At 43.0% G+C, this 23,536-nt stretch overlaps 1 protein-coding gene across 1 annotated transcript in view; it reads right to left on the bottom strand.

The window, feature by feature from the left end:
- SHOC1 (shortage in chiasmata 1) overlaps positions 1 to 23,536 on the bottom strand; it is a 99,423-nt gene that overhangs the window by 31,693 nt on the left and 44,194 nt on the right. The window contains exons 7-15 of the mRNA XM_054033164.1: positions 22,778 to 23,230; positions 18,974 to 19,099; positions 17,283 to 17,459; positions 12,741 to 12,848; positions 9,550 to 9,737; positions 6,361 to 6,433; positions 4,394 to 4,460; positions 3,596 to 3,780; positions 2,073 to 2,178 (exon numbers count right to left, since the gene is read on the bottom strand). Coding sequence (XP_053889139.1) covers positions 2,073 to 2,178; positions 3,596 to 3,780; positions 4,394 to 4,460; positions 6,361 to 6,433; positions 9,550 to 9,737; positions 12,741 to 12,848; positions 17,283 to 17,459; positions 18,974 to 19,099; positions 22,778 to 23,230 — 1,483 coding nt within the window. The remainder of the gene's footprint in view (positions 1 to 2,072; positions 2,179 to 3,595; positions 3,781 to 4,393; positions 4,461 to 6,360; positions 6,434 to 9,549; positions 9,738 to 12,740; positions 12,849 to 17,282; positions 17,460 to 18,973; positions 19,100 to 22,777; positions 23,231 to 23,536) is intronic.

The raw sequence follows: 23,536 nt of genomic DNA, 5'->3' as shown, positions 1-23,536 counted from the left end.
GAGAGACTGAAAGGAGTGAAATTCCCCTCTAATGGCCCTCAAATTGCCAGAGTGAGGGAAGTGAACCAAAATAGCATCCCCACTCCTTGTGTTAGTGAAAGACCCTTTGAATGAACACCACATGCTCAGGGCTCTGAGGGAGTCACAGTTGATTAGAGGGGGAGCCACTCTATGGGGCATCATCCTCAGCAAACACAAGGGAGCTAAAACTGACTCTGCCAGCATTAAGTCACACAAGAAACGTGCACCTTTTCTGATATCCAGTGGAAAAAACTTGTGTGTCCAGATATTCTGTGTGTGACTGGTGAGACTGCTGTGAAATTCCAGAATTCTTTGCTGATCCCTTTGATGGTCCCACAATTCCAGGGAAATTTAGGTAAAAAGCACTGGTTGGGTCTCTGGCTACTCTGCCACAGTCAGGCTGAGCACAGTCAGAGCTCAGGGCTAAGAAGAACTCATTAAGTATATTATTAAATTTTTAAATACTGAAATTAAAAATGTTGGTTTTGGACTGTTAAATTGTTATTAAGAACAAGCTGGAAACTGTTTTGCCATTCTTCTTCATTGTGCCTCACGGTTAGTATCAAACCTGGCAATGCTTTTCAGCAAGATGGCCACCACTAGCACTAGGCTTAAAAGGGCAAATTGTAATTAAACTCTTCACAGAAACACACTTCACAATTTTTTTCCATAATGAAAAGTGCAAAGTGCTGTTTACTCTGTGAACTTTTAGATTGTTGGGGAAAATAAAATGGATATTGTTTCTGTTAAGGAGAATAACAACACACCTGTGCCGTGCACTATTTTCAAACCTTCAGAATTTTGTTATTGTTATAAAGGTATGTCAACAAATTGAAGGTGCTAGTACTCATTCAGGATTGTGTAAATACCAAGGTGAGTCACAGGGTTTAAGAACATAAGAATATAAGAACGGCCATCCTGGGTCAGACCAAAGGTCCATCTAGCCCAGTATCCTGTCTTCCGACAGTGGTCAATGCCAGAGGGAATGACCAGGTAATCATCAAGTGATCCATTCCCAGTCACCCATTCCCAGCTTCTGGCAAACAGAGGCTAGGGATGCCATCCCTGCCCATCCTGGCTAATAGCCATTGATGGACCTACCCTCCATGAATTTATCTAGTTCTTTTTTGAGTTTAAAGTAGAAGGGACCACCAGATGACACAGTCTGACCTCCGGTTTATCACAGGCCACTAACACCCTCCCTCCCCCAGTAATCACCCACCAAAACAACAACCAGAATTAGACCAAATTATAACAGCCCTCAGGAGACTAAACTCTTTGCATGCCACAGGGAGAGAATACAAAGTTTGAACATCCAAAACAGTTTTTGACTTTGCTAACTTTTAAAATAGCATTAGAAAAATTGGTAGCATCAGAAAAATGGGACATTTTTGTCTTCTAATATTTAGGGAGTCCTGGTAATTACAAAAAAAACCCAAGCAAAATACTTTTATGAAAACTTTTTAAAACAAAATTACTCCTAGGTAGCACCCAAGCATGACATATTTAAGCTCAAAGGTGATTTTCGGAGAAAGTTGTAGGATTGAAATAAGAAGTTGGAATAAAAGCACAATTTCACCATTAACATCTCTAATATTAATATCAGTAGGCCAAATTCTGCTCTGATTCACACCCATATAACACCAGTGACTTCAATGAGCCATGAATGTGATTGCCAGATTTGTCTTGTAGTCTTCACTATAATGCTAACGCTGTAATTGCTAAGTGGAGTGATAGCCTTATCAACCAACAAGGTGATAAGTGCATTGGAAAAACCTAAAATAAATAGAATTGATTAAATTAAGGGGCCTCATTTCAGAAAAATTCTAGGGGAAGAAAAGTTGTGTCAGCATATAGAAGATTATATGTGATTATATTATATTCTGAAAAGTCAGTGGGGAGGGCCAAAGGGGAGCATATAGACCTATGAAAAATCAGGAGGCAAACACCAGTCTGGTGGAAGGGCAACTGCCCACATTGCCCCTTAGCAAATGAGGCCCCTACTTAAATTGACAGATAGATGCATCAGTAATCAAGTCAATTTCACTTACTTGGATTCTAGAAGTTGAAGGATTTCTGGTGCGTTAAGAAGTCCTTCAGATGTCAGAAACACATACGGAATCTGCACCTCCAGAGGGAAGCAGCCAAAATTTTCACCTGAAACATTTTCAGATTTAAAGATAAATAATATAACAGCTTCACAAAACAGGGAATATAAGAGGTGATGGTTTTAGGTATTCAAATAGACATATCTTTTTGAAAATGTAGACTATATACACCCCCATTCAAAATATTTCTGTTGAATTTTCTTCTTGTGCAAGTAATTTGAGATGCTAGAAGGCCCTTCCTAGTTTTGTCCAGCACTGAAGCAAGCCTCCCTCTGCATGAAGAACACTGGATAGCGCCTCTATCAATGCTGAACTACCAAGTAGTCAAAGAGGTTCTCTCGGGGTTCAGTGCGATTCACTGCTAATCTTTTCCAGGATTGGGCTCAAGTCCAAAACTTCTTCCTATCTTACTCCTATTATGTACATAATTCAAGAGATGATCTAGGTCAGGATGCTTAGCTTTAGCCATTATGATTATTCTCTCTCTCTTTCATGGGCACATACCTGTAAACATTTTAGAGCAGGGGTGGGCAAACTACAGCGTGCGGGCCACATCCAGCCCGCAGGACTGTCTTGCCCTACCCCTGAGCTCCTGGCCCGGTAGGCTAGCCCCCGGCCTCTCCCACACTGTTCCCCCCCAGCCTCAGCTCGCTTGCTCTGCCGCCAGCACAATGCTCTGGGCGGTGGGGCCGTGAACTCCTGGGGCAGCGCAGCTGCAGAGCCCATCCTGACCCGGTGCTCTGTGCTGCGTGGTGGCGGCGGCGGCGGCGTGGCCCGGCTCCAGCTGGGCAGCATGGCTGTAGTGCTACCAGCCACCGGTGCTCCAGACAGCATGGTAAGGGGGCAGGGAGCAGGGGGGGTTGGATAGAGGGCAGGGGAGTTCGGGGTGGTGGTCAGGGGGTGGGGTGTGGATAGGGGTCAGGGCAGTCGGGGGGGGAAAACAGGGGGTTGAATGGGGGCAGGGGTCCCCGAGGGTAGTCAGGAAGGAGGGGAGGGGTTGGATGGGATGGCAGGGGGCAGTCAGAGGCAGGGGTTCCGGGGGCAGTCAGGGGACAGGGAGAAGGGGTGGTTGGATGGGGCAGGGGGGTCATCAGGAATGAGAGGAGGGGTTGGATGGGGCGGCGGGAGTCCGGAGGCAGTCAGGGGATAGGGAATGGGGGTGTGTGGATGGGGCAGGGGTCCTAGAGGGCCCGTCAGGGAACGGGGGGGTGGATGGGGCAGGGGTCCTAGAGGGCCCGTCAGGGAACGGGGGGGTGGATGGGGCAGGAGTCCCGGGGCGGGGGAAGTGGCGGGGCAGATAGGAGGTGAGGGCAGGGCCACGACCCCCTCCCCTAACCGGCCCTCCATACAATTTACGAAACCCGATGTGGCCAAAAAGTTTGCCCACCCCTGTTTTAGAGAATACAAATCCCTTTTTCAGGTGCAAGACCAACCTTTCATTTGAATTCTAGGAGGCATTTACTTACCCACTACAAGTGTTTCTGGAAGAGTGGTTTTAAAAGTTATGTAAGTAATATTCAAATTTTTGCACAGCTCATTCCAGCAGGAGTTCTCTGTATAATCATACTCCACCACTAATGAGAAAAGAGTCCATGGAAAGTCAGCTCCAATGTGCTGATTATGTACAATAACACAGGAACATCTACTCAAACTGAAAGAGAAATATCCAGAAAATTATCTTTTAGCGAGATTACTCCCAGTACAAAATAAAAACTTGTAAACTTGTATTCACTTGAATAGAAAGTGTCAGTTGTTTTAGGATAATTAAAAAACTGATTTTATCCTTTCTGTATCAGAAATTTTTAATTATTTTTATTAAATACTTCACCACCTCCAGTAATCTGCATTAGGTCTTCATATTTCCTGCTATCACCTTTCATTTCAGACATGAGCTAACAAGTTAGGAGAGTCTCTACAACCCCAGCTGGAAAGGATGGGGGGGTCTTGTAAATTAGCTTTTAATGTTGCATCATCAGTACTATGACAATGCCCATCTATATCTCCTTTTTTCCCTGGGGATTCTTCACATCAGTGATTGGAGTAGGACTACTCAGAGTTACTACTTAACTACTATACTTAATTGATGATTTGGATCGGTCCAGAATGTTCATCACCTTGCAAAATGAAGCACATAGGCCCAAATCATGAAATACTTACCCAAGCCTTTGGCAAAACTCACTTTGAAAGTAACAGGAGTGTCTCTGAAGTTAATTTTGAGTAAAGATTGTAAGATTTGGGCCACAAAAATTATGAATTATACTCACCTGCTTATGACATGGTGCTCTAACAAAACTCCTCTTTTCTCAGGATTCAAAACCATGGCTTTTAAACCTGTTTAAAAAGAATTAAACATCAATTAAAGAGACTGGACCAGATCTTCTGCAGGTGTAAATTGACATATAGTGATAAACAGCAAACATGGGCTGAATCAGGAAATTATAACCTCAGGGGTACAGCCCCGGATGACAGTGCTGTACCTGAGGCAGTCATCAGTAATCTCGCATTTCACTAGGCTGACAAGCTGTGACCCTGCCCATACTGAAAGACTTGTATATTTAGGCCCAGGATGGGGTAAATTCTGGAGTCCTGTTGGTAAGTCAAGAGCAGAAATGTTGCTTAGCTAAGTAATGTTGCTAATTAACTTAAAATGAGCGAGGAACAACTACTGGGAAAACAGTGGGTTTTTTTCCCCCTGGCATTTTTTTATTTTATATATGACAGAAAATATGACAGAAAGAGATGTAGCTAACAAGTTGCAGAGGATGGAGAACAATATGTATTTTGTATAATATAAATGTCCTCAGAAGGTTGATGAGACAATCAGATTGATCTATGTTTCTAAGCCATTTAATAAATAGATATAAAAGAGTGAATATTTATCATTATTTATAGTGTTGCAAATACACCCACCATTTATAAAACACTTTAGACACAGGGTCCTTGGTCCTAAAGAGTATGCAATTTAATCTTAATACAAAACACAAAAGAATAATTCAACACAAGGTGGCGCAGATATGCTGTTGGTGAGGCGATCAACCAAGAAAGACATCAAGTGAAAACAGGGATTTGAAGGAAGAGAGGGGTGTGCTTGACAGGCTGTTCTGATCATAAAAAGTATCAGGAATGAAGACGTGGAGACAGGAGTGGCAGGAGACAATGGGAGCAAAAAGGGGACTTTGTACAGAAGTGCGGAAAGAGGGGCAGTATAAGATGAGATGCTATGATAATTTGGAAATCTGTGTGTACAAACATGAATTCTGGCTGACAGTATGAAGTGTTACTATGAAAACTGCGTTTCTGTAGATATCTTTACCAAGTAGCAAACTCCAGTTTGAAGGTGCAGCCTTTTGCTTTCTCCATTGTCTGTTTGCTTCCATGTTGGGCTAAAATTCTAAAGGTTTGGGGCAAAAGATTAACAAAGGAGAGTTGTTGATGTTACATGGAATAGGAATAATATCAAAAGAGAATAGCTCTAACAAGAGACTGGCTTCCAACCAGGTGAACTGGTTTAGCAGGGGAGAGGTTGCCTGTGCAATTAATTTACCTGGAACAAGTCTATGATCACCTGTTGAAGTTGGCAAGATATAGGTCATCTGATAAAGGGGCTACAAGTTGTAAAAAGGGAGGTACTGATCTGTCTAGGTTTTTAGCCACTTTTCCCCAGCTCAAGAGGAGAGAGAAGCAGCTCAACATGTAAGGGCCTGAATGAGGCAGGAGCGCCTACCTGATTTGTGAGCCCACCTGGTTGCCCAAGGGATGGGTGAGCTAGTAAAGGGTATTGTGTAAGACTCTGGGCAAAGTTTCTGTGTGTGTTACCTCAGGCCTCCTGAGAGAGTTAAACGGTAAACCAGAAGGCTACACCTTGGGGTGGGATTCTGGAAGAGGGTGTGTTTCAGCTGAACTCAGCACTGAGCTTGGGGACTAGGCAGCTGGGTAGCAGGTTCCATTTCTCAGGAGAGGACGGTAGACAAAGGGTCTGTGCCTTGAAATAAGCCTAGGGACCCCAAACATTGGGGCAGTGGCTGGACTCCATTCAGGCTCTGGGAGGCTTAAAAGACTCAGAGACCTAACAGCTGGGTCCCTTCACAGCAATCTAGTGAGTGACCTTGAGGGAGAACTTGAGTGGGATCTGTGAGAGATGCACACAAAGATATAAGCAAGCGGAGTGGAGCACAGTCTTGATGTTACCCTTCTCATCTTCTAAAGATTTGCACAAAAGAGCAGCATTTACCTTCTACTGCACTAAGGGTTTTAGTGATGGCAGCTTTTTCATGCTCAGAGTCCATTCTTGTTATGATTAGTACCTGATGTAAGACAAGTAAAAGAAATTAACATTTTAATTTTTTTTTCTATCTACACAACTTTTCCTGGAACAATACATGAAATATAGTATTAATTTTTTGCTGTCTGCTGAATCTATGTTTCCTAAAGGATAATTGTGTGCTTACTACTAAAAGATATTAGAAGAGCATTACTATGAAAGGAGATGCGGTATCAGGAATAAAGATAGTCTAGAAAAATATCTCACACCTGAGTATTAACACACAGAAAGAAAAACTATTTAAAGGCAGTACTTAAACCGCTGTCACAGAACTGAAATCCTACTGCAGCACCAGGTAGACCATCATGGGGAGGAGATTTTCAGGCCAATCCCATACTCCATTCACAGGTAAAACTCACATTGAAGATATTTGGAGTTTTGCTTACAACGGTGTGCTGGAGGGGCCTTTTAGGGGCTCCTGGGAGCTCCTTGTTAAAATTATGGGAAACTAAAAAGCAGTTTGGAAAGATTTCCATGACCATAATGGAACTCACTAAATAACTTATGTGTGAGGCTTATTAAACACTGCTGATGACCAAAGTCTTTTACTTTCAAATGGATCAGATTGCACCCAAGGGCAGGCATTTTTAAAAGATTCTCTCATTAGAGGAGATATTCAACCTTGTCTCCCAACCCAACTGAACCAAAGTGAACCATGTGCTATACTATCAATATGCTCAGTATAATTTTCAGGAATAAACTAAAAAGACTTGACAATGATCTACACAGGATTATCCTAGTAGATTCGTGCCATTTTACAGGCACTGTCTGGGTACACTTTATGGACCTGATGTTTAAGAGGTCGTCAACTGCCTCCATTTTTGTGGGCCCAATTCTGCACCCAAAATTAAATGTGGGAGCAAGTGGTAGTATTTACATGTCCAACTTCATGATTTATGGGTCCAACGAGGTAGTTGCATGTGTAAATGTTATCATTGTGCTAAATGCTGTCATAGCAGAAATAGTTTCTGAATATTTGTCCCTTTGGCTAACATTTTAAAAAACAGATGTTTGAAGTTAGGTGCTTAAAATAGTGGCCTGGTTTCCAAACTCCACACAGCTTCAACTGACTGTAAAGGGAGCATCTAGATGTTCAAGACTGTTGTCGCAGGTTACTTAAATCTGCATTTAGAGGACTAAATAAATGGCCTAATTCTCAAAAGCTGAGCACCCAATAGTTCCCATTAAAGTCAAGGGGCCTAACTCTGGGCACACATTTTATCTGTTTTCTTCCTAGTTTTCCAATGTTGTCTCACTCATTACTACATCAAGTGCTGACCTACATGTTGTACTAATATACTGCTGTTCCTGTGTAATCGTGGATGCAAATGATGATGGAATAAGAATGGTAAAGTTCATAAGGTTTTTTTTCTATGAGATCCATCATGTTCCATTTGTAACTTTTTGCTTATAAAGGAAATTTCTCATTATATCTTGCATCAATAGCAATTCACTAATATGATATAAAGGTATAACCAGATTATCATGCTTCACATCATATTAGCCAATGCTAATATAATGCAACAGTAAATGGCTTATGCAATAGAACTTTCACATCTTATTAATACAGGAATACTCCTTCTGTCTGGTCTGGCTCACTCTAAAAACTGCCTCTGAATGTAACTGAATGTAGTCTTTACAAGTTTAAGTTCCACTCAAAATATTCTAAAATATTTTTTCATTATCTTTTTTTTTTTTGCCTTACTCACTTTTATTATGTATTATGTTGCTTATGCGTTATGTAAATAAAATCATCTTGTGATAAACCTGGTTTTTGCTTCTGGTTTTTTGTGGGGGATTTAAACACAGGAATGATATCTCCAAAAATATCCGTACTGCCAGGAGAACACATTTTGGATATTTATGTCCAATTCCTCTGTTTACGCCCCACAAACCTATCCCGCAGTGATCCCCAGCTGTTTTATGGCCATTTGCAACTGGTGTAAATTAGAGTAGCCTGAAGGCTGCTCTCACTTATGTCAGGCGATTGGCCTACTCCACAGGTGGCCAAGGAGCAGAGGAATGCAATGGTGGTCTAAAACCAATGTTGTACTTCAACCCACACCCTTGTGTGTTCGTCAGCCAGAGATTGGGATTGGAACTTTAGTGGCTAAAGTCATACTGTAATTTTCAACAAATGATGCAAGATAGCAAAGGAACAATGTGTGCTTAATTCAAGAGCAAAACCATTTGGGTTCATATGGGGTCCTTGTTTCCTATTTGTGCAAATGCTGTTTCAATACAATTGGCTGACTAATTGTATGTCCATATTTAATTGATGTATCTGTACACAGGTAGATATGCAGAGTGAGCAGCACCTTGGCTCTGCCCACCACCGCCTTAAAGGTACCTGCCAGCACAGCTGAGTTGGCATAGGAGAAATCTGTGCCTCGTAACAAGCTTGTGTAGAATACTTCACCCTTGGAGTAAGTGGGGAGCCAGCAGAGCTCCCTGGGCTATTCCTGAGGTGGTGTAGCTTCACGCCACCCTTTACTCATAAGTATTCTCAAGTGGACAGTCAAATATAGAATTTCCTGTCATAGAATCTCAGGGTTGGAAGGGACCTCAGGAGATCATCTAGCCCAACCCCTCAGGGCCGCCCAGAGCAGGGGGGGGTCAAGTGGGGCAATTTGCCCCAAGCCCCACAGAGGCCCTGCGAGCATCCCTTTCCTGGCTAGAGGCGCCTTTTTACTGGTGGCAGTCCAGGTCTTCAGCGGCATTTTGGCAGCGGGGGGCCCTTTAGTGCTGCTGAAGATGCGGAGCGACTGAAGGGCCCGCCGCTGCAGACTCAGAGCGCCACCCGGTGAGTATGTCCACTCCTCCGCTTTGCCCTACGCTCCCTGAATCCTCTGGGCGGCCCTGCAACCCCCTGCTCAAAGCAGGACCAATCCCCAATTAAATCATCCAACAGATTTTTGCCCCATATCCCTAAATGGCCCCCTCAAGGATTGAACTCACAACCCTGCGTTTAACAGGCCACTGCTCAAACCACTGAGCTATCCCTCTGTCATAAGCCAGCTCTTATTTAAGTAAGGTAGTTTTATAATTATTGCTCTAAAGTAGTTTTTATTGTTTAAAGAACTTGTTTAAATTGTTAACCTTATGATTCTCTTCATCTGTATTACTCTGCACCCACTTGAACATCTGACACCGAAGCTGTGTTATTTTGGGACTGATTTCATTCTTTTTCTGCCTGCTATACTGTACAATCTCCAGCTGCCTCCAAATATTATTCAAACAAGAACCTAAGATGCTTGTATAGATATCCTTTGCCTTGGACAAATACCCTGTTTAAAAACCAAAGCAAGGAATAATTACTTAAATTTGACATTCCAAAAACTCAGCATTGGCAAAAAGAGAGAGAAAATTGTCAAGATTTCTATTTGATCTGCACATACATTTTAGTTTCATATAAAGGCAACTCGCAAAGGAAAGCTGAAAATTTAGCCAAAGACAGAAATATGTGCAGAATGCTCCCACTAACCAGACTTTGGAACCAGTTGTCATATAAATAAATCTAAAATCGGAAGTAGCATTCTGGAACTTGAGATACCAGAAAATTGAGCTGTTACACTAAGCCAGCCGAGAAGCTTCCAGCTAAATCAGGCTTTTTCTTATATGCCACATTTTCCAAAGTTTAATCTTTTAATTATTTTTTAAAAAGTGGCTTACAAGATAAATGTGACGTATCAGAGTCCCTACTAGTTGGCTCATATTATTTCAAATATTTCTGCTACCTGTAACATCCCTGTGTGATACATACTGTGAATCAACAGTGAACCTAAAGCAGGCCAAGAAATTGAGAGATATAAATAAAATATGTATGGATATATGACTAGTTTCCACTTACTTATGTGCTGAATGCTACCACAGCCTGACTGGTGGGGACATACAGTATTTCTGTGCTTGGCTCAATTTTCAAATTTCTTTTGCAGTTCACCTTTAAATATGCTGACACCTCACAGAACTCTTAGAAAAACATTATGAGTAGAGATAGTTCTGTTTACATATTATTCTGCATTCCTCTTCCCCATCATTTATTATTAGAGGCATTTCAATGAAGACACAATCGTTTTAAGAGTTAATCTGCTCCTGCTGTTATGCTCCACATGAAGTCATAACTTTGTAGAGTGTAAATTTTTCATAATAGAGATCATATATGCTCTAAATTCTGATAAACCTATGTGTGAAATTACAATAGGTAGATGTGGAAATGAATGTGTGACAAACAGGGAATTATGACTTCAGGTGTGAGATTAGGAGCAGATGAACTGTTATCCTCATCCTTATCTGCATATTACTAAAAATGGAATAATCTCTGAGTTTAAGGGCTACAGTTCAGCCTTTAGTCTTTGATGTAGCTTTACACAGGAGCCAAATGTGTTAAATAATATTTCACATTTGTGCTTGAACCTGTCTCACTCTTCATATCTGCAACTCAAAGGAGTAGATGGGAAACTAATTTCTTAGGTATAAATTATTCCAAATGAACAGCATAATAAACAATGCACAAAGTCTCAGAAAGTTGACTGCCTATATGTCCTTCTCAGGGCTGATACTACCATTAAGGCAAACTAGGCGGCCTAGGGCGCCAAGATTTGGGGGTGCCAAAAAGCGGTGCCCCCAATTTTTTTTACAGCGTTCCTATGTCCCCTCCCCGAGCGTGCAGTCACCGCTACACTTCTCCGGCCTCCCAGGCTTGCAGTGCCAATCAGCTGTTTGGAGCCGCAAGCCTGGGAGGGGAGGAGAATTAGAGGGGGGGGGGCGGTGTACTCGGGGAGGAGGCGAAGCAGAGGTGAGCTGGGGCGGGGAGCTGCCGCACGGCTCCCTGGGCCAGGGGGGTGGGGAGCAGCCACGGGGGAGCCTCAGGGTGGGGGGCGGAGCTGCCACAGTGCTCCCCACCCCAGCTCACCTCTGCTACGCCCCCTCCCCGAGCACGCCGTCGCTGCTCTACTTCTCCCGCCTCCCAGGCTTGCGGCGCCAATCAGCTGTTTGGAGGGAGGGAGGGAGGGAGCTGCTGCGGCGGGAGGTGCCTCAGGGCGAGGTGGGGGGCGGGGAGCTGCCGCAGGGCGGGGGGGGCGCAAGGTGGAAGTTTCACCTAGGGCGCGAAACTTCCTTGCACCAGCCCTGGTCCTTCTTATATGTTTGCCAGCTAACTCAAAGGTTCACATGCAAAATCCAGACATGATGTAAGTGGGTGCAACTCCCATGGAAGTTTCTTGGCCAAACTGTGCAGTGCCATAAATGGTGATATGAACTATGTGTCAGGTATTAATGGTAAAGAAATACGATTTGCGTTGAATTGGCATTTAATGAGTAAAGGGTTGCCAACTTTCTAATCACGCAAACCTAAACACCCTTGCCCTGTCCCTTCTCTGAGGTCATGCCCCCACTCACTCAATCTCCCCTCCCTCTTTTGCTCGCTCTCCCCCACCCTCACTCACTTTCACCAGGCTGGGGCAGTGGGTTGGGGTGTGGGAGGGGGTGAAGGCTCCAGCTGGGGATGCGGGCTCCGGGGCGGGACCAGAAATGAGGGGTTCAGAGTGTGGGAAGGGGCTCTGGGCTGGGGCTAAGGGGTTTGGAGTGCAGGAGGGGGCTCAGGGCTGGGACAAGGGGTGGGGTGCGGGAGGGGATGAGGGGTGCGAGCTCTGAGGGGGAGTTTGGGTGTGGGAGGGGACTTAGGGCTGAGGGGTGCTGGCTCCAGCCAGGTGGCACTTACCTCAGGAAGCTCCTGGAAGTGGCTGGCATGTCCGGCTCGTAGGCTCAGGGGCAACTAGGTGGCTCTGCACACTGCCCCTGCCTGTGGGCACCGCCCCCGCAGTTCCCATTGGCTGCGATTCCCAGCCAATGGGAGCTGTGGAGTCAGCACTCGGGGCAGGGTGCAGGGGCAGTGTGCGGAGACTGGAACTGGACATGCCAGCCACTTCCAGGAGCCACGCAGAGCCAGGGCAGGTAGGGAGCCGGTCTTAGCCCCACTGCATTGCCAACCGGACTTTTGGACTATTAAAATCTCCCTGATTGCTTTTAATAGTCACCAGGAGATTGAGGCTGATTCCGGTAGACTCCCAGCCAATCTGGGAGGGTTGGCAACCCTAAATATGAACGTAGAAATATGCAGGCAGACGGGGGCAACTCTCAGAAGCTGTAAGTTAAGGCTTGATAAGTGTTTAGTTACATCACAATCAAAAATTACAAAATATGAGCGAGGGTTGCAGAATTTCATGGTATATTAATTTCATCCAGTGGCAATGACAATAAAGAGAGAAAACATTTTTATTGTTAAAACTAACCTAATGCTGTGTCCAAGGTACACATTAATAGGAGGTCTCGAACTGTTACCAACAGATGCACCAGAGCAGCATGTTTGAACAACAGAATCTCTTTCTCACTATTTTTACCTATACAAAGGAAAAAAAGTTTTTTTTTAAATAATTTTTTTATATATATATATATATAGTTTGTATAGAAACCTCAGGAGCTATACTGCATACACGAAGTCATATAAAAGGTCCTGGCATCTCAGAACATTAGTCTCCCACAATGAAATATTGATATAAATATAAACACTCATTGCTGTGGATCTCAGCAAGGCAAACACTGACTGTACATGAAGGAAAGCAGAAATTTTGCCTACCTGTTTATTTTATTTCTTTGAGCTCCTCTATACTAGTCTAAGTTATTTGGGTGATGTATCCTCTCATACAGCAGATGGAGACAGATTACTAAATCTTTTGATGACATCACGCTTCTCTATAGAAAGGTCTAACCATCTTTCTGCAATTGACTATTTCAAAGCAGTTCCCAAGAAATCAAACTGACTCCATCCTTTGATAATCAGTAAATAACTTTAATACAGTGATAACTCGAACTTGAATTTTCCAAAGAAACTTTGCATTAAACTTTGAACTGGGGTACTCTATTATTTTTTTGTCAAGGTCCAAATTTCTTGGTCAAGGTATAGTCAAGCTCCAGACTTCAGAAAAAAAAAAAGATAATAAGTAAATAAAAAGATTTCAGGGTTTGTTTAAAAGCAACTGGTGGCCTGGATTTGTCCTGAGGTCTGCCTATTGACTACCCTTGCCTTGAACCATAAAAAAGACATTGTTTTTCACGGGAGATTCTCTGGGCTAGTATATAATACCTTAAAGGAAGAAAATTAACAAAGAGGAAAAATGTCTTATTTAGTCTTCTGTACTATGCTGGCTACTTGAAACCTCCCAAAGCAGCTCACATAAAGCTACAGGAGGGATGAGGATTTGACAGTCACCTACCACACTCTCCTGTCAAAGACTGCCTCTATGGAAGCCTGCACATCTATCCTATAATGCTTGGCAAAGGTGTAAACTGGTGCCCAGGTGTCTGTCTGCCTTACAAATCTCTATTAAAAAAACAGATTCCTCACTTTCTGTCCATATCAATGGTACTAAGTGTGCTTTAAATGTTTCTGGTAACATCTTCCCTATAATGAAGTAAGTTTTCCTGCTTAGGTTTCAGAGTCGCAGCCGTGTTAGTCTGTATCCGCAAAAAGAACAGGAGTACTTGTGGCACCAGATGAAGTGGGCTGTAGCCCACGAAAGCTTATGCTCAAATAAATTTGTTAGTCTCTAAGGTGCCACAAGTACTCCTGTTCTTTATTCCTGCTTAGTACCTTAGTCCACTTTGAGGCGGTAGCTTTGGAGTCTGATTGTTTTTTAATTTGGACCTTGGTTCAAAATAAATAGCCTCTGTGATCCATTGACCTCTGCGAGCTGCTCTATGTAAATTTGCAGGGACCTTTGAATGTCCTGGTAATGAAGTCTTCCTTTCTTCAGATACTTTGGATTAGGTAAGATTGTGAATAAGGTAAATCTGCTATGAAGAAAAAATGCCTGAGGAATTTTAGGCTTGAATTTAGGCAGAGTTCTTGTGAAAAATCAATTACAGCTCTTTTCAAGAGAGCAGTTGCAGCTTTCCCACTATTCTAGCCAAACATACTGCTGTAAGTGCCCATTGCACTGTCTGGGCCCAGTCATGACTGTTGTTTTTCAGCCTTCCCCTCATGACAGGTTCTGGGCCTTGGCTCTCTCAGCATCAGGCTCTCTTCTTAAAACTCAAAAGGGCACTCTGCCACTTATTGCCTCTTCAGTGTGGGCAAGACGAGCTATCTCAGGGACCAGTCTTGGGGCAGACTCTCGTTCTTTGGCGCAGACAGGGACTGCTGAATCTTCTCCAACTCTTCCCGAAAGAATAGCCTGTCTTTAAAGGGAAGGACCGGCAGCCTGGCCCTGAAGGATTGTTCCACTGCCCACTATTTTAGTCAGAGGAACCTCTTTACTGACACAGATAAGGCCATGGTTCTAGCTGTCATGTGGATTGTAGCATATCATTACAAACCAGTGACAGACCAGAGCCCATAAGTGGGAGCACCATGGTTAGGTTGGACCATAGTATCAGATTTCCTGGGTCCTGCTAAATTTCTGAAATCATCTGTCTTTCATAATATATAAACACCTTTGAATTAATCTTGAATTAAATTGAAGACTCTTAAGCAGGGGTGGCCAACCTGTGGCTCCGGAACCACATGCAGTTCTTCAGAAGTTAATATGCGGCTCCAGGGAGAGGGCGGTTAGGGGACAAGGAGCAGGGGGGTTGGATGGGTCGGGGGTTCTGAGGGAGGTGGGAAGTGGGAGGGGTCAGATGGGGGCAGGGGCCAGGCTGTTTGGGGAGGCACAGCCTTCCCTACCCAGCCCTCCATACAGTTTCGGAACCCTGATGTGGCCCTCAGGCCAAAAAGTTTTCCCACCTCTGCTCTAAGTTGATGGGGGAAAGTTCTCCCATTGGCTTCGTTACTCTACCTCTGCCAGAAGAGGTAGCTATGTTGGCGGGAGAAGCTCTCACACTGACATAGCGCTGTCTACACAGGGGGTTAAGGTAGGTATAACTATATCGCTCAGGGGTGTGGATTTTTTACCTCCGAAGTAAGTGTGTAGTGTATACCTATTGGTCTATAAAGATGAGGGGAGGGGGCTGAACTTCAAGTGATAAACAATTGAATCAACTGAGGGCAAGTATACACTTAAAGTGCTGCATTGGTGCAACTGCACCAATGCAGCTGTGCCACTGTAGCGCTTTAATGAAGATGCTCTAAGCCGACAGGAGACAGCTCTCCCGTCGGCCTAATTAATCCCAAGAGGTGGTAGCTATGTTGGTGGAAGAAGCTCTCCCGCTGACATAGCGCTGTGCACACAGTGGGTTAGGTCAGCATAACTACGTTGTTCAGGGTTGTGGATTTTTCACACCCCTGAGCGATGTAGTTATATCAATATAGGTCTGTAATATAGACCAGATTGTATAGAATATTACTGTATTATAACAGGCTATTGCATGAGATCTTTTATTAATATAATTGTGAATTGTATGTATTAACACCTTATAAGGATTATGAATACTTATTAATATTACGCTTTACAGTCTGTGACCCAAATAAGCATTCATAATTCCTTATGTAGTGTTAAGACATACAACTGAATTTCTTATTTCTCTGATATGTCCAGGAGAGGGCTGGACATTGCAGAACACAAGGTCTTGGGAAAATTCGGGACTGGGAGTGTGTTGGGGCCACCTTGCTCGTTGTAATCAAGGCTGTGGAAGGCAGAGTGGGGCTGTAAGGCTGAAGACTAGGGTTACCATACGTCCTCTTTTTCCCGGACATGTCCGGCTTTTCGGCACTCAAACCCCCATCCGGGGGGAATTGCCAAAAAGCCGAACATGTCCGGGAAAATGGCGGCTCTGCTCCTCCCCTGACTCTTTGGCTCTGTTTAAGAGCTGAGCTGCCCGAGCGCTATGGGCTTCAGGCAGCCCCCATGCCTCCGGACCCTGCACCGCCGGAGCCCGGGAGGGGAAGTGCCCAGCTGGGGGCGCAGGGTCCGGAGGCAAGGGGGCTGCCCGAAGCCCAAGCGCTACCGGCTTCACGGTTTGCCGGCAGCCTCCAGACCCTGCGCCCCCAGCTGGGCGCTTCCCCTCCCGGGCTCCAGCTGCGCTGGGGAAGTGCTGGCTGGGGGCGCAGGGTCTGGAGGCTGCCCGGCAAACCGTGAAGCCGGTAGCGCTCGGGCAGCCCTTTCCGCGTGGCTGGGAGTGGGAGGGAGCGGAGTTAGGGCGGGGAAGGGGCGGAGTTGGGGCGGGGCTGGGGGGTGGGAAAATGGGCGGGGCCAGGGCCCGTGGAGGGTCCTCTTTTTTTATTTATTAGATATGGTAACCCTACTGTAGACTGACTGCTGGCATCAGAGTTTCTGAACCAGCATTGGCTGTATAGCACACAGACACTCAGGCTGTGACCTGCATGTTTGTTGCTGACTGAGTGTCCCAGGCTGGGAGCTACAGTAGCAAAGTATTGTGAGGCACTCAGGGTTACAGGGTTAAGAGGTGACCACCCCTTCCTGGACTGGAGTATACCCTGAACTCCATGACAGGTATATGACAAAAACAGCCACTGACCACAAAGAAAAGGACAACAAAAACATACTGGTGTTTTTCTCTGTAAATAACACATGTGGGAGTGTCATTTAAACATTGCCTACAATGTATGATTAATCATGACCAACATTTCTGAAGCATGTGAAATTTAGATTTGAATACTTTTTAGTATTCTGATATTCAAGTTATTAAAAATAACACGCCTAACTAGGACGGTATTAATGGAGACCTTTTGGAAACAAAAAAAACAGGTCTGTTACCATCAGCCCTTAAGATGGGAAACGCTTGAAAGTTTGTCAATAATTTGCCAGACTTATTGAACCACACGTTACAAATGAAATAAAATCAATTTTATAGATGAAAAATACAATGTGTTTTACCTTGTTTAAAAATATCACAGATCACTTTCTCCTGCTGTTTTAAGAAAAATCTAGTGTGATCAAATTTAACCGTGGCAAAGCTCCAATTCACTGCAGCAAGTATGCCAAGATTCATCAACTCTTTTAGAACAGGAGTGGCTGTTGCTTCTAACAGATGGTATGCCTGGCACTGGCTTTCTGGTTAATACAAACACACACAAGATAACACGATTTGGTTAAATATGCCACTGTTGGATAAAAGTCCTGAAGTGTGTTGCAAAATAAAAAAGCATTCTTTTCTTCAAGAGATCTGCAACACGAACTTCATTCTCTTCATGTTAGTAATTCTTAATAACTGCTGGATGGCTGTTTTGTAACCCCTTCTAAGGGCAGGCCTACACTTAAAAACTCTCGACCGATGCAGCTGTAGCACTTTAATGAAGATGCTCTAAGCCGACAGGACACCGCTCTCCCATCGGTGTAATTAATCCACCTCCCCGAGAGGCAGTAGCTATGTCTGACGGGAGAAGCTCTGTCTACACTGGAGGTTAGGTTGGTATAACTATGTTGCTCAGGAGTTTAGACCAGACCTAAGGCTCTATCTACACGTAAAAGTCAAGTCAACATAGCTATGTTGGTGTAAAAAATCCACTCCTTGACCAACGTAGCTATATCAACCCCACTGCCAGTGTAGATGCGGCTGTATTGACAAAAGAACACTTCAGTCAATGTAGATACCATCATTTGGGGAGGTGGTATTGCGATATGAATAGAAAAAACCCTTTTGTTGGTGTAGGCTGTATCTACATTACATGTCTGTGGTGGCATAGCTGTGCCAGCACATGTAGACATACCTTCAGATATAACTGAGTTTTCATGACGTCCAAGTAGGTGACAGCAACACAGTAGTCTGAAGAACTCAAATATACTGCTGCTATTTAATTAACTGGAAGGCACGACCTATTTCTCGAGTCGATGGGATACCTAAATCTCTTGAATATCAATTTTTTCTTTTATGTGCTTAACATTACAGTTGAGTTAATCACATCATCAAGGTTAAAACTCTATTATCCCCTATGTTCAAGGGTTCATCATTTCATTTTTAAAATATCTCAAGCTGACAGGTAAGGTTGCCAGACTGGGCTGCATTTCAGTTGCTGGTCTCACTACATTTGGTCATTTATGCCCTCATAATTATTAACTAATTACTTAATATTTGTAAAGTACTTTGAAGATGTGGAGCACTATGTAAGTTCTCATTCTCATCATCTCCAGTTCTGCATTCTTTGTCAGGATAGCTCATATACTATATTGTTTTTGCTACTCAGTGTAATTTCATTCGTTCATTTATTGATGAATCATTTTCTTTTTAAAGTGCTTAATATTTCCAGTAAGGAATCATAAGATATTGTTAATATTTCACTCCTGTTAAATATTTGTGTTTGTCTTTAAGTTCTCAATATTGGATATAGCTTATATCTGACTGAGAAACTCTTAATTCTTTCACATGATGCTACCATGGTGAAATATAGGGATTGTTATACGACAGTCTGCATGGGCATAAGGGTTCCCATATTGAATTTTTGCAGGATAAGAGCCGTAGAGAGCAGAGAATAAAATGGATATTGGTTTTGTATGGATGGCTATTATTTAGTGTAAAATTGCAATATTACAAAAAAAATAAACAGACCATTCAAAGCAAAATTCTATACCTGATGCTTGAATTTCGACTGAGATGCTGCCTTGATTCTCCTGTTCTGTTTTCTCTGTCAATGTAGCCTTACAAACAGCAGGACTGTCTTGTTTAAGAACTTCTGGACACACTTTAATTTCCAGTGCTAAAACATTGGACATAGATTATATAAAATTATCACAAGACAAGTCCACGGAATAAGTAAATTTTCTAACACGTTCCTCCACTCGCTAATTAAACATTTCAAAATTCAGGAGGCTCCTGTGCCACAGAAAAATAATTGTATATTTTACTTTGGAAAAAGAAAGTGAAAATATTTTATTTTTTCTTTATTTCCTCCAAGTTCCCACACTTCCTCGCTGCAGTCACATGATACATTGGTCAGATTATGTTTGCCAAAAAGTGGGTGCTGTCAGGTCTGAATGGAATCAGCCACCTCTGAGATGGAGATCCGTATCCTGGCAAAGTTGAGAAACTGCTGGGAGCTGCTTCTATAGCCCTATTGTTTGTATAAAGGGAGATTCCTACATGAGCATTAAGGCAGGGAAACTGCTGAGTGGAAGAGCATCTGAGAGCAGGAATTCAATTGGACTAAGAAAGAGAAACTGCTCAGGGAAAGAGGGTGGAGGCTGATGGGGTCACCAGTGAGCTGGAGAGATCAGGAACACTGGAAATAGGGTAAGTAAAAGAAGGGCTGGAAACAGTTTACTTAAGAGGTCGTTCTCACTCCCTTCATCTTTACTTGTAGCTGCACCTCAGCATCTATCCCTTCTGTGTTTTTTTTTCTCCTTCTCCAATACAAATAAGAAGTCACAAGCTATCCTAAGAGTGCCCCAGCATCTCGGTTCTCCTCATCCTGGCAGATTCCCTCCAGCAGCTGCTGATCACATTTGGAGCTAGCAGCCCCCACTTCTTGGCAAAGTGGCTTGATCCCTATGTCATACGGCTGCAGCTGTGAAAATGAGGTACTTGGGCGAAATAAAGAGGGAAAAGTAAAAAACTTTCCATCCCCCAAAGTTAAAAGCCAAAGTTTGTATTTTACTGTCCAGGAGCCTACTGAATTTGAAGTTTATTAAGGTTCAAAATTATGCTAACCAATTACTTTTACTAGTTGTCTCCTAAATACTAATTGGGTTAAATAGTACATATAACTGGTGTCTATAAAAATAACCCACAGCAGCACTGTAATTTATTGGGAGACAATAGGCCTTCAGCTAAAATTGGAACCATACTTTAGAAGGAATTGACATAAAATCTACATATGTTTGGATAGGTTAAGCATTTATCAATCATTGTCTACAGCCAAGCTCTAAGGCCTGGTCTACACTGGGGTGTGGGGGGGTGTCGATGTAAGATACACAACTTCAACTACGGGAATAGCACAGCTGAAGTCGACATCCCTTATTTTGACTTACCTCCCGTCCTCATGGTGTGGGATCAACGGCTGCGGCTCCCCCGTCGACTCCGCTACAGCCGCTTGCCCTGGTGGAGTTCCAGAGTCGACGGGAGCGCGTTTGGGGATCGATATATCGCGTCTAGACGAGACGCGATATATCGATCCCCGATAGATCGATCGCTACCCGCCGATCCGGCGGGTAGTCCGGACATATCCTAAGATACAACCGCATTTGCTTCGATCCCTCAGGCAGAGACAAACACCTACAGAATCTCTATTAAGTGTTCTTAAAACTGCAGTACCCACCTGGTGAAGTGAAGAAACAGATTGACAGAGCCAGAAGGGTACCGAGAAGTCACCTATTACAAGACAGGCCCAACAAAGAAAGTAACAGAGTGCCACTAGCCGTCACCTACAGCCCCCAACTAAAACCTCTCCAGCGCATCATCAAGGATCTATAACCTATCCTGAAGGATGATCCCTCACTCTCACAGACCTTGGGAGACAGACCAGTCCTCGCTTACAGACAGCCCCCCAACCTGAAGCAAATACTTACCAGCAACTACACACCACACAACAAAAACACCAACCCAGGAACGAAACTCTGCTATAAACCCTGGTACCAACTCTGTCCACATATCTATTCAAGGGACACCATCATAGGACCTAACCACATCAGCCACACCATCAGAAGCTCGTTCACATGCACATCTACCAATGTGATATATGCCATCATGTGCCAGCAATGCCCCTCTGCCATGTACATTGACCAAACTGGACAGTCTCTACGCAAAAGAATAAATGGACACAAATCTGACATCAGGAATCATAACATTCAAAAACCCATAGGAGAACACTTCAATCTCTCTGGTCACTCAATAACAAACCTCAAAGTGGCAATTCTTCAACAAAAAAACTTCAAAAACAGACTCCAACGTGAAGCTGCAGAACTGGAATTAATTTGCAAACTAGATACCATCAGATTAGGCCTGAATAAAGACTGGGAGTGGTTGGATCATTACAAAACCTAAACTTAATTTCCCCCAATACTAATTTCTTCCTATTGTTACTCACACTGTCAACTAACTGTTTGTAATGTGCCACTCTCTTACCACTTCAAAAGTTATTTTTCCTCCCTTGATATCCTACTGATAATTGATTTATCTCGTTAGACTGACCTAACACTTGGTAAAGCACCCCCATTGTTTCATGTATTTATACCTGCTCCTGTATTTTTTACTTCATACCTCTGATGAAGTGGGTTCTAGCCCACGAAAGCTTATGCCCAAATAAATTTGTTAGTCTCTAAGGTGCCACAAGGACTCCTCATTTTTTTTGTATACATTTACTTGTTTACACTATATTTAACTATGCCTCTATCCATAGTACTACTCAGAGATGCACTTCTAGTTAGAGTTCACTAGATGGTAACATAAGACCTTAGTTCACATGTCTTGAGTTTGTACTTTTAGAACTGGGGTTATCAATTTCTCAAGATCTGCAGGTGTATCAACATAAAACAATAATAATAAAATTTAAAAAATAAAACCATTTAAAATGTCTTGCAAATAATTGTTATTTTGAAATTATGTCAGGATACAATTAAAATCCATATTAATCTGTTACATAGCACCACTTCATGCTATTATAATTAGTGCTGCAACAGTGTCTACATTACAGACTTATTTTCCAAGGGTATATATAACTCATGCATAATCTGTGTTGAAGCTCTGCTAACCAGGGTCTGGGTCCTGCAGCATTTTATTTTTTACCGTGATTCTACTCTGAAAAGTGACTGAGCTAACACTTCATTGTCTCACAATGATTTCTGTAGCAAAGAGGGTTTTATAAGTAATTTTTTTTCTAAGTGCCAGTCCTGCATACTCAATCTGTAAGCTAAGTTTTCTTCTCACACATCATCAACAGTGATAACAGATCTTCAAACCATATTCTGTCTTCACAGACAACTGTTCAGCCTCATTGCATCACTGAGTTTGCACAGGTGTAACTAATTGGAATGGTTCTGCTGGGATAAGAAGAAACAGACTGTAGTTCCCTCTTAACTGTGCTAGCTCTGCAGGACTAACAAGAGTAGTAAGCAATAGAAACTTACTTTTGTCACAAAAATCAGCAGACTAGACTCAGAACATGCCAGGGGAGCAGACAGTCTGAGTCAGAGGGTACCATGTTTACATTTTCCTTTCAGAGTGGAACCAAACTTTAATGCACACTGTCTAACAAAACAACTAAAAAGAAAAATAGAAAGTAAATACCCTGGATGAAATACTGGATCCACTCAAGTCAATGGGACCAGGATTTCACCCCATGTAATTAATTCTATTGACTTGAATGGAGTTATACTTGATTTACAGCAGTGTAAGAGAGCAGAATTAGACCTAAAATTACAGGACAGAATGGTTCACCTACCATCTTTCTGCCTATCCACATTATTTTTTTCCTCATTTTGGATGAACACGTGTTTAGACCTTAGCATGATAAAACTGCTCAGAAGGTCAGAATCATCATCACATTGCCTAGACTGTTCGAATGATGGAGTCTTCTGGCTTTTTGTTGAGCTGTTTGGTTCAAAAGATACTTCTTTACAGTTAAGTGAGTCAGACAAATCTTTGTTTTTCTTTTCTTGATATAAGAAATTCATTGGTCCTTCTGTCTCACTGTGCTGTTTTTCCTGTCTTGTTAGCCATTCAACAGATGTATTTGTATCATGTATGTTAACATGAGGTGCAGCTCTCAAATGTAATGGAGAGAATGGGCTCTTCTTTTCAGGTGAGAAATGAGAATTTGTTGTTTTGTCCCAGTGATGTGCACTGACAGAAAGCAGTCCTTGGTTAGTAAGGGAACACTTCTCTTCAAGCCACTCTGAAAGATAAAATTAGTTTTCTCCATTGCAATTTTGATTACTCCTAGTAGAATCTACTGCTCTGGATAGAATATATAACCCAAGAATGTTCTTGTCCAATCCAATTGATTAGAACTCTGCAGAGTTCTTTTTTGATTTTTTTTTCCTTTCTTCCTTAGGGTGTTAGACTCCACGGCTGGCATGTTTGAACTGATATGTTATTCCCAGGTAAGAAATTCCAAAGTTCAGAAAACAGAAAGCTCCAAAGACATTATATCAACTCTGAAGTGAAGCTATACACAATTAACTTATAGATGGTGATAGAT

The sequence above is a fragment of the Malaclemys terrapin genome, chromosome 6 (assembly GCF_027887155.1).
Source record: "Malaclemys terrapin pileata isolate rMalTer1 chromosome 6, rMalTer1.hap1, whole genome shotgun sequence".
NCBI classification, from domain to species: Eukaryota; Metazoa; Chordata; order Testudines; family Emydidae; genus Malaclemys; species Malaclemys terrapin.
Note: the sequence above shows the minus strand (reverse complement) of the source record. Positions and strands in the feature narration are given on the sequence as shown.